The 9,997-nt window shown below is 42.0% G+C and overlaps 2 protein-coding genes and 1 long non-coding RNA gene across 3 annotated transcripts; 2 read left to right on the top strand and 1 right to left on the bottom strand.

The window, feature by feature from the left end:
- The first annotated feature begins 283 nt into the window (after nucleotides 1-283).
- On the top strand, nucleotides 284-2,395 carry LOC125502740. The gene is made up of 3 exons (XR_007280500.1): nucleotides 284-1,133; nucleotides 1,184-1,299; nucleotides 2,292-2,395. It is a non-coding gene; the product is annotated as an uncharacterized LOC125502740 (long non-coding RNA).
- Nucleotides 2,396-2,592: 197 nt separating this feature from the next.
- LOC109542635 (cullin-1) lies at nucleotides 2,593-7,865 on the bottom strand. The gene is made up of 17 exons (XM_019911936.2): nucleotides 7,447-7,865; nucleotides 6,958-7,131; nucleotides 6,706-6,898; nucleotides 6,430-6,648; nucleotides 6,006-6,260; nucleotides 5,740-5,950; nucleotides 5,596-5,678; nucleotides 5,276-5,539; nucleotides 5,140-5,196; nucleotides 4,888-5,080; nucleotides 4,750-4,829; nucleotides 4,571-4,689; nucleotides 4,387-4,507; nucleotides 4,110-4,210; nucleotides 3,914-4,052; nucleotides 3,776-3,856; nucleotides 2,593-3,696 (listed from the first exon to the last, which is right to left on the bottom strand). The coding sequence occupies exons 2-17, from the start codon at nucleotides 7,092-7,094 to the stop codon at nucleotides 3,616-3,618; spliced, it is 2,334 nt and encodes a 777-aa protein (XP_019767495.1). The 5' UTR covers nucleotides 7,095-7,131; nucleotides 7,447-7,865; the 3' UTR covers nucleotides 2,593-3,615.
- Nucleotides 7,866-8,259: 394 nt separating this feature from the next.
- LOC109542723 (flap endonuclease 1) lies at nucleotides 8,260-9,884 on the top strand. Its single transcript, XM_019912059.2, has 6 exons — nucleotides 8,260-8,456; nucleotides 8,514-8,758; nucleotides 8,808-8,978; nucleotides 9,041-9,208; nucleotides 9,264-9,482; nucleotides 9,557-9,884. The coding sequence occupies exons 1-6, from the start codon at nucleotides 8,375-8,377 to the stop codon at nucleotides 9,812-9,814; spliced, it is 1,143 nt and encodes a 380-aa protein (XP_019767618.1). The 5' UTR covers nucleotides 8,260-8,374; the 3' UTR covers nucleotides 9,815-9,884.
- Nucleotides 9,885-9,997: the final 113 nt, after the last annotated feature.

Here is a 9,997-nt window from a genome sequence, read left to right as displayed (position 1 = left end):
TTTTTGCTCATTTCTCGGAGGCAAAATGAGCAAGAACGCTCATTTGTACATCATTCTAGAGAGAAATAAATGACCTTTTTAGAAAGTGAACCATAGATGGGGAAATGTTGACAGTTTTCTCAAAAAATGCTTGAATTCAAGAAGTTTTAGATTTGCGTGGTTTTTTTTTGAGTTGCAAAATCCCCTTGAACATAACGCTGCTTTTTTTCGAAGTTTCTCAAGAACCATTCGAGCCACATAATTCGTTTTGACATCGTTGGATAGATAATTGAATNGGGGGGGGCATGGCCCTTGGTAAATTGTGCCACCAAATCAATAAATTGTCTTTCGGTTTGAGGTTTTTGAGCTCATTATCCATTTCCCTGTATAACAATAAAAATACGTTTTCTCCAGAACTGAGTGGCTTGAAAACAACCTGTTTGAAAATAGCTCGCACTATTTATAAAATATTAATCTCCTTTGTCTGACTAATGGCGAGGATCAAGTGTGCAGTGAATCCCCTCATTCGCAATATGCAAATATCCTGTTTGCAAAGTTTTATCGCAAGTGCAAACCGCAGCGGTTGATTGAACCCCCAAAAAAATATTATCTCCACCTAAGTGGCTCTTGATCAAGTGCAACTTGGAAAAAGCGTCGCTCTTAAATCAATATCTTATTGAGGATCAGCAATTATCGGTATTGGCTTAAAAGGGGAATTTTGTAGTAGTGCGATGTTTACATTAAGGGGGGGCCACGCCCAGCAAAACAAACACGCGCTTCAACGAAAACCCCATTGACTTGAGCATCAAATAAAATATTAATTTTCGAAATATCAAGCTTTGGGGCATGGGATTACCCACGTAAAAGTGCATACTTCATTCGACTGGGGTGGTTTACCACACGGTGCATACAATGGACTCTACCAGTTAAACTGCGCCGAATGGGGATTCACCGTGAATTATTGAACCTTTAAGAGGCCGCGAACACACTTATAATGATTAGACGAGTCGAGTCGAGCACAAGTGATCATTGTTCGTATCAGAGAGAGAATCAACCAGAACATTCGCCCTTGAAGATGGACAACAGGGCCAATCAGAAGAATCCCAACAACTGGAAAACCGATGGCCATCAGCAAAGACCGTCCGGCTGGAACAGTACGCTAAATTGGTTAATTTTCTCCTGTTATTTACCGGTTTTTCCTCAGGTGCGCCCAAAGAGAAACGGGAAACGAGCAAGGCCGAACAGGACAACCGGTCGCAACAGAGGAATCCCAACAACGACAAATATCATGATAGCAGACGAAACTGAAGGCGCAAGAAGGTGAGTAGTTTTTTGCATCAGTTTTCAAATTTTTCAAACATTTCGCTTCTTTGAAACAGTTCAAAACTGGTTTTGAAATTCCACAGCTTTTCAGTGAAAAAGTGTGCCTCATGGAAAAACTCAATAGTTATTCAGACAAATCGATTTTTTCTTTAAAAAATGTGAAAAATTAGAAAATGCGAGGATCACGCAATTAATCATTGAAATCATTCGGAAATTATTTAGTTTTTCAACAAGACCGAAGGCACATTTTTGTGTGACAAAATGTAATTACATAGTTTTTCAGTAAAAAATGCACCTTCGGTCTTGTTGAAAAACTAAATAATTTTCGAATGATTTCAATGATTAATTGCGTGACTATCGCGTTTTCTAATTTTTCACATTTTTTAAAGACAAATATCTATGAAAAGAAGAAGAAAAAAAAACTATGTAATTACATAGTTTTTCAGTAAAAAATGCACCTTCGGTCTTGTTGAAAAACTAAATAATTTTCGAATGATTTCAATGATTAATTGCGTGATCCTCGCATTTTCTAATTTTTCACATTTTTTAAAGACAAATATCTATAAAAAGAAGAAGAAAAAATACTATGTAATTACATAGTTTTTCAGTAAAAAATGTGCCTTCGGTGTTGTTGAAAAACTAAATAATTTTCGAATGATTTGAATGATTAATGGCGTGATCGAAATTTCGATGTTTCCTAACGTGGCAAAATAGAATCTAAAGTTATCAAAAAAATACAAAAAAAACACTCAATAAATAACGATTATTGGCGTAACAGATAGGTCTTCTTGACAAAATTACTAACCTTTTTAGTAATAACAATGCGAGATATTACTAATCTCTCGATTATAAACAGAATTCGATTATTCCCATTATTAAATCACTTCGTCTACATGGATATTTTTTCGAGTGTTTCCTCCAATATTCCGTGAATCTCCTCTACTGGTTCGTCGTCTGGGGCCCTCATTCCAACGTGTATTACTTTGCAGGCTACAACCAGGCGAGCAGCCCACCAATAAGAGATCTACAAGAATTAACGCCTCTACTCGCGCTTTTTAACACTGTAAATAGAAAATAAAGCATCTACGTGAAATATGGACTAATTATTTAAATAATAACACGTTGAACTTGGGGGGTTTAAATAACAACACAAAAACTGGGGCTTCCCTCTAACATGCTGGACTGGCATCGGCTAGAGAAAAACTTCAACTACTGCACATTTTCAACAGCCCCAATAGTGCATCACAGGAAACCCACCAAAAAGGAGTGTTTGTTTAAATAAATCACTAATTGCAATAATTGAAAGTAACGCTAATATTTAACGCTAATTGTCAAACAATTACTATGACATTAACAAAGACTAAAGCTGTCAACAAGTAGATATGAGGTCATCAACGAGTACCACTGCTGCTGCGAGCGCTTTTTTTCAGGCGCAACTTTTGTCAAAGTCGGAAAAAGCGAAACATACAGACTGCAAATGGTTGCGTTTTTAATTGAACGAAACATTGTAAGTAGTTCAAGGATCGCCAATAAAATATGCCCGGGGGCCTGCTTTAAAAAGTACAAAATTAAACAACTCCCAGTGGCCACAACCAATACGTTTCGGACAATTTGAACAAAAAAAAACTTAACATTACATTTTTAAGTATGTTCATTGGAGCTGCACTGAACAATTACACTCAATTAGGCGGTGTCACCTTTGGCTCGATAGAATTCTCGCATTAGTCCCAAAGGCGACACATCCAGAGATTTAATGTAATCGTTTATTAAATAGCATTTTCTCCATATTTAAATTCAATACAATCCTAAATATTTACAATTATACATTCACGTATCACTGTTCTTTGCACAAAACCACAATTCGCTCATCCACTTGTAAAAATTTGTTACTTGATGGAAAGTTTATAGGGAAACTACCAGTTCTCAACCAGTAGGGGTCATCGCAACTGTGGCCATTCGGAGTAAATCAACATTTTCCCAAAAATTCTTAAGTATTGTAAACAGCACCTCATTGTACAAGCTTTATATAATATAAAATAAACTGAAATAACCACTTACATGTTTTGTCTACCGAAACCGTTTTCCATGAGGTCGTGATTCCAGCACTTGAGTAATTTTTGGGAAAATGTCGATTTACTCCGAATGCCTTCTCAACCCTCCACATATTGAAGCGATTTGCAAAGCGGGCGCCCTGTAAACCTTCGCCAAAACTGTTGAATTTAATCGAAAACAAAACGTTACATCAGAGTTATCAAAAAAAAATGGTAAAATAAATTAGTTTAAGGCGAGTTCGTGTCGAGACACAGAGCCCCATCATGCCAAGTACTTGTACTCGTCCTTCTGGCCCTCCGTTCGCTCCAGATATTCCTTTTCGATGAGTATGTCTATGCATTTCTGGACAATTATGTTTGTTTAAATCACCCATTCGCTATTCCACGATTGATAAACAATCCAAATAATTGAACGAACTCACCTTAATAGTCTGCACGCGTGGCTTAAACCGCGAAGACAATTGATTGAGTACTTCGGCTACTAGTTGCTGATGTTGGTGGACCTGAAAGCGCCCCGAAACAATCAGCAAAGCGCAATTAATTTGCCACTAAAGACGCACCTTTCGCATTTTCATAATCCTGACAATCGCTGCCTGGATCAAAAGCTTCCGGTCCTCCTCTATGTGCTTGTGGGTGGTCTCCTGCTCCAGCTTCAGCTCGGTTTTCATCGGTATATTGATGTTTACTCGCAGTTTTTTACTAGAAGAAACACATTGTCACACACATGCAATGGGGCCAAACACCAAACAGCCCTACTTTTTATAACCCTGATTTAGAGACACGTTCGAGTTTCCTGATATATCATTGTCTTCCTCATCGCACACCAACAGTTTGGCTTTGAGTAGGATTTGGATCACCTGCAACAAAGAACAACATTATTTTACGCACGTCTTCACTGAATTCGTTTGAACGAAAGCAGTCGACGAAGTGGCAAAAGTAAGATTAAATCAGCCGAATGCAGACAACTAATTGGGGAAACAAACTGGGACAGACTGTAGAACGAGACGAAGAAGACGGTCAAAAGTTCACTCACTTGTACAAGAAAGTCTTGCTTAATCTGTGTATTTTCCTCTAATTGGGCCACAGTCCACGAATCGGCCACGTTGAACTGCAAAAGCACAGCCATTTGAAACGTGCTCGCTTGTAGCGTATACCTGAAAAGCCATCAATAAACTCTAAACGCTGTTTCATGTGAACCTCATCCATCATAACATTACCTATTTTTAAAGCAGTTTGTGTTAAGTTCGCCCTTGGACATGTTGTAGAGCCAGTTCAATTTCCGGCCGGAGTGTTGACTGGCGTAGAAATTGGTAAATCTGCTAACACTGCGTTCCAACTGCAACCGAAAAAAAACTTCAGTGGTTTCTTCATCTGCTCCAGCAACTAAAAAACCCACCTCAGAGGGCAGACCGAAAGTGAAGCTCTGCTGAAACGGCCACGATCCGGACGATAACACTTGAATACTAAAATCTATACCTGCAATTTGAAAAGTTCAATGTCAGACCAAACTGCACAGGGAAAATTAGAGTCTCACCTAGAGACTCATTTGAGCCTGCCATATGATTCCTGAACTGCTCGTTAAGGTCCTTGGAAACGCCGATATCTTGGAACATGCGTTGCAGCTTTGAAGTGTACTCGAAACCGCAGGCCTGCTTCAGTTTTGAGATCATTGACGCCTCGGCGTCGTCACTGGCAGACATATGCTGAACTAATCTCTTGGCTAACATCTACAGAACGAAATAGTTGGTAATTGAACTGTTAAAGTGGCCATTCGGGCAATACACACCTTGCTGTAGAACTTTTGGAACACGTCCTTGTCTTCTATATACTTGAACACAACCATCTGAAAAGAAATCAACTGAGTTAGATGGGAGTTCGTTTCATTCGAGCGGGTGCGAGGCTGTAAATGATCAGTTAGTTACCACTTGATTGAGCGTGTCTTCCAGTTCTGCTTCCTCGGCGTTTTTGTTGCTCTTCTTCAGCAGCAAGTCGCAATATTTGGCAAGCAATTCAGGAGATCTGCTAGAGGAGTTGGCCGACCTCGTGACGGCATTAGTGTTGATAAACCGGCCGCAAGCCTTGTCCAAAGCGGCCACAAAGCCGCTATCGTTTCCAAATGCAATCAACACGAGCGCGTTGTATTTCCGGTGCACGTCCAATATGGTATTTACGTAAATTTTCGGATCCTGCAAATCAAACGGTCAGATTTGCCGATGGAGTGTTTCTCAACGGGCAAACTCACATTGATTGCGGCCTCGCCGCATTTTTCAATCGCCGCCAAACCTTGGTAGGCAATGTGTTGCTCCAAAAGCCCACGCAGTTCACCTGAAAAACAGAGGTGTTTAAAATTGTCAACGGTAGCAATAGGAGAGTGGAGCGTTTCTACCTAGCCCATCGGGAATTCGAGCAACTAGGCTATACATCCGTCCAAGATCGTCATCCTTATCTGCATCAAGCAGCTGTTTAAACTCAGAATGCAACAGCTCCAGATGTTTTTGAATCAATACTCGCTCGCACGTCTTCGCCAGGCGTTCGGAGGTAGTCTCGTGCAAATACATCTGAACCCTTCGTTGTTCTTCCACTAGGCGCTGTTCAGCCTGGCAATATCAACAATTAGCGCTCCAGTTGCCCCCTGTTCTGAACGGCACTCACCCGCTTCATGTACTCAGTCACGGGATTTTCGGCCAAAAAAGCGCTGCTTTCCCTCGTATAAAACCGCTCAGTGTCCTCGAGAAACACATTTTCGAAACTGTCTTTATAGACGGTCAGGTTCGGCCCCTTCGTGCCCGGCTCCTCCTCATTGAGACCCAACTCGACGTAACAATTGATGACCCCCGACACCAACCGAGTATTTATCGTCTCTCCGTTGCGCTCTTTTTCGATCAGCTTGAGCACAGCGTTTGTTACCTGAAACAATCGTATGGCTACAAGAACATCCACAAAACAGGTCAGGAAATAAAGAGAATCGAAGCTTTGCTAGTCATCATCATTTTTTCCTTCTCGAAACCCGGAAAACTTAAAAGTTAAACGAGAATTTTTTAATCAAATGCGATCGTTTCCAGTCCTTCCTGCTTACCCCTTTGTTCAGCTGCCTGAAGAGATTGTCTCGCCAAGTGACCAACGCCAACTGATAGATTTCGTAGACAAACTTTCGTCCTTCTTCGCACTCTCTTTTCACCCAATGTCGGTTCAAATAAGCGCACACTCCATCGAGCACCTTGCTACAAAACTGATAGTCTTCCCATTGCACTGTGTAAAACTTCAGCACATCCTCATCCATTCTGTGAATTGCGTCCTAAAATTGCATTGAAAACCCTCCAAATGCACTATGCAGAAGCACAGAACGGCTCACCTCTAACAATCTAATAAGATAGGACTTCAAAAAGTCCTTCAACCTCTTGTACAGCTCCATGCCCACCAACTGAGCGCCACCCCCTACTTGATTTCGTCGGTTCTTGGACGTGGAGTTCGAGGCGCCCCTTCCATTGTTCTGCTGATGCACTGAAGTGCAGTAGTTGTAAACGTGAGTATAAAGCTCCATATACCTGCAAGAAGAACGACCCTGCAGTGACTGTTGGGCTAATGGGGTGTTGCTACTCCCCACCTTTTCTTGGACATATTTTCCCGGTTGTAAACCTGTCTGATGCCGCAGTTCAAGTCGCCCCATATCTGATCCAGGTCAATCACTGTTTTCAGGCCGCCAGTGTTGTGCATCGAATTGATGGTGTTCTTATTTGACATCGCCTCTCTATCTATATCCCCGCAAAATATGGTAAATCTAGGACAGACGTGAACTGATGAACATTCAGAAGCCGAATCAATGATGTTGAATGGGGAAACTGAAAAGAAAAGTTGATGGCAAGGGAGGAGATCGGACAAGGTCCAAATCTGCAAGTCACCAGGATTTTGCCAAAACACTGTTCCCAGCAGGCCCGGGACAAGCATAAGTCAGCCAAGTGCCCGAAATGCGATAAATCCAGCGCAATTTCCCGATTTTTAATTTACTGTTTTGATGGATATAATCATTCACCTTTTGTTTGCTACCATCCATCAAACTTTCTTTTTTTTCAAATAGCTCGCAAGCGCCACTTACCAGTCTTCTTATAACATAACAAAATAATCGGCACTATATACAGTAAATAATGAACGCGAAAACCCCAAATTTACAAAATTATTAGGAAAATTTAAACGATTTTATTTGTTTCCCTATTTTCGGATTTCACGAAAAGTTGACAGCTCAGTCGTATTGACACATCCAGCTGAAGTTTGCTTCGAATTGGGGATTTTCGATTTCCCACTAACGCTGTTGGATTTATCAGTTACCACACAAAACTCTGATTCTAATTAGTCCTGATAGTTAGAAATATTCAGACCTTTGGAATCGCTCAACTCAGAGCTCAGACTCAGGAATCGACATTAATTAGTAAACATTTGTGGTTGGAACCATGATAGACTTCTTGGCTGAAAGTTATTTTACGCAACCAACACAACGAGGTGACTCTTGTCTGGAATTACAATGCACTGTTGCCGGACTTATGATTTAGTTTCTTGCAAATATGTAAGGTTTCTGAAAAATGCGGATTTAAATTGTATAAAAAAACCTTCTTAAGTTCTTTGTAACAGTTGAAAAATTTCCGAACTTATATTCGCAGGTGCGAAGCAAAAACACCATTGCCAAAGTTCCGATTAAATTTTTTGCAGATATTCGTGACGTCAGACATTCGCATATAAGAGTGATTTGTGGCAAATTTTATGAACGTCACTGTAAACCTTGAGAAGGTTACTAAAAAACTACCGAAACTCTACAAAGACTGCTAAAGAACTCAGCGAAACAAAAACCCAAATTTAAAAAAAGTATACGCAATCACATCGGCAACCTCGCCAAAACGTCACTGTCACCACGACACTTCAAGCTTCAAGTTAAATTGCCGCTATTTTCCAATAGTAAACAAACCAGCAACGCACATGCAGCCCTAATTTTCGAAATTCCACACTGATCACTTGACTTAAACTGGGTCGAAATGGGAATTTTGAATCTAACTAAATTCCTAGCCGACGTGGCGCCGCATTGTATCAAAGAAACGGACATTAAATCATACTTCGGTAAGCGCGCAACCCGACACTTAATGCTCCTCTTTCGCTACCAATGCTTTCTCATAGGGCGCAAGGTGGCCATCGATGCCTCCATGTCCCTGTACCAGTTTCTGATCGCCGTTAGATCAGAAGGAGCTCAACTGACCACAGCCGATGGGGAGCCCACGTCGCACTTGGTGGGCACCTTCTACAGAACCATCAGATTGTTGGAGCATGGCATCAAGCCCGTGTATGTTTTCGATGGGAAGCCGCCCGAAATGAAAGGGGGCGAACTGAACAAGCGCATGGAGAAACGGGCGGAGGCCCAAAAGGTGAGCGTTTAACATGATGGGGAAGGTGCGATGTCTTACCAATGGGTAGGCCCTAGATAAAGCCATGGAGGCCGGAGACCAGGCTGAAGTGGACAAATTTAACCGGCGGCTAGTGAAAGTTACGCGACATCATGCTGACGAGGCCAAGGAGCTGCTGAGGCTGATGGGAGTGCCCTACATTGAAGCCCCTTGCGAAGCTGAGGCTCAATGCGCTGCAATGGTAAAGTGATTGATGCTTCTGTAAAATGACTGATGCTGATGGGTAAAACTTACGCTGTGCAGGTGAAAGCAGGAAAAATCTACGCCACAGCCACTGAAGACATGGACGCTTTGACTTTCGGGTCCGACATCGTGCTGCGCCATTTAACATTCAGTGAGGCCCGCAAGATGCCCATTCAGGAGATTCACCTGAAAATCGTTCTGCAAGAGCTGAATCTCAGCCAGACCGAGGTAAAATCAAGTGCCACGGACAAATGACGGTTTTTTTTATCGAACCTTTCAACAGTTCATAGACTTCTGCATCCTGATGGGCTGCGACTACACGGACTCCATCCGGGGAATCGGGCCGAAAAAGTCAATCGAACTGATCAAGAACCATCGCAGCATTGAAAAAATCCTGGAAAACATCGACAAATCGAAATATCCACCACCGGAGGACTGGAACTACGAGGGCGCCAGGGGGCTGTTTGTCAAACCCGAAATCTCCGATCCGGATTCCATTGAGGTTGGTGTACATTTGATGAAAAAATGCGCTCAATTAACACAGTAGTTGAAGAACGGCCGCTTTTTAAATTGCAGCTCAAATGGGGCGAGCCGGATGAAGAGGGCATGGTGAAGTTTTTATGCGGCCATCGGCAGTTCAGTGAAGACCGGGTTCGAAATGGAATCAAGAAACTGCAAAAGGCCCGCGGTACCAGCACGCAGGCCCGGCTGGATGGCTTTTTTACAGTGCTTGGCACCACTCCGGCCAAGAGGAAAGCTGACGACAAGAAGAACACGCCGAACAAACGAGGCAAATTGGGGGGCGCTGGCAAGGGACGGGGCCGGCCTAAATAGACTCGCTTTCACAGAACTGATCTCGTTACTTTTTTACTTTGCTTTGATATTTATAAATATATGCGAATTTCCTGATCGTTTGCTTTGTTCCCCATTCAATTCTCTATCCAACGATGCCAAAACGAATTCTGTGGCTCGAATGGTTCTTGAGAAACTTCGAAAAAAGCAGCGTCATGTTCAAGT

The sequence above is a fragment of the Dendroctonus ponderosae genome, unplaced genomic scaffold, assembly GCF_020466585.1.
Source record: "Dendroctonus ponderosae isolate FM_Combo_2020 unplaced genomic scaffold, Dpon_F_20191213v2 Dpon_F_20191213_10, whole genome shotgun sequence".
In the NCBI taxonomy this organism is placed as follows: domain Eukaryota; kingdom Metazoa; phylum Arthropoda; class Insecta; order Coleoptera; family Curculionidae; genus Dendroctonus; species Dendroctonus ponderosae.
Note: the sequence above shows the minus strand (reverse complement) of the source record. Positions and strands in the feature narration are given on the sequence as shown.

Excerpts from the sequence above, each read along its gene's own strand:
- LOC109542723 (XM_019912059.2), top strand. The coding sequence starts at position 8,375 with ATGGGAATTTTGAATCTAACTAAATTCCTAGCCGACGTGGCGCCGCAT. Across the intron at positions 8,979-9,040 it reads AGGCTCAATGCGCTGCAATG|GTGAAAGCAGGAAAAATCTA; the intron begins GTAAAGTGATTG and ends TACGCTGTGCAG. Across the intron at positions 9,209-9,263 it reads TGAATCTCAGCCAGACCGAG|TTCATAGACTTCTGCATCCT; the intron begins GTAAAATCAAGT and ends ACCTTTCAACAG.
- LOC109542635 (XM_019911936.2), bottom strand. The coding sequence starts at position 7,094 with ATGTCAAATAAGAACACCATCAATTCGATGCACAACACTGGCGGCCTG. Across the intron at positions 5,081-5,139 it reads TCCAAAAGTTCTACAGCAAG|ATGTTAGCCAAGAGATTAGT; the intron begins GTGTGTATTGCC and ends TTCGTTCTGTAG. Across the intron at positions 4,211-4,386 it reads AGCAAGACTTTCTTGTACAA|GTGATCCAAATCCTACTCAA; the intron begins GTGAGTGAACTT and ends TCTTTGTTGCAG.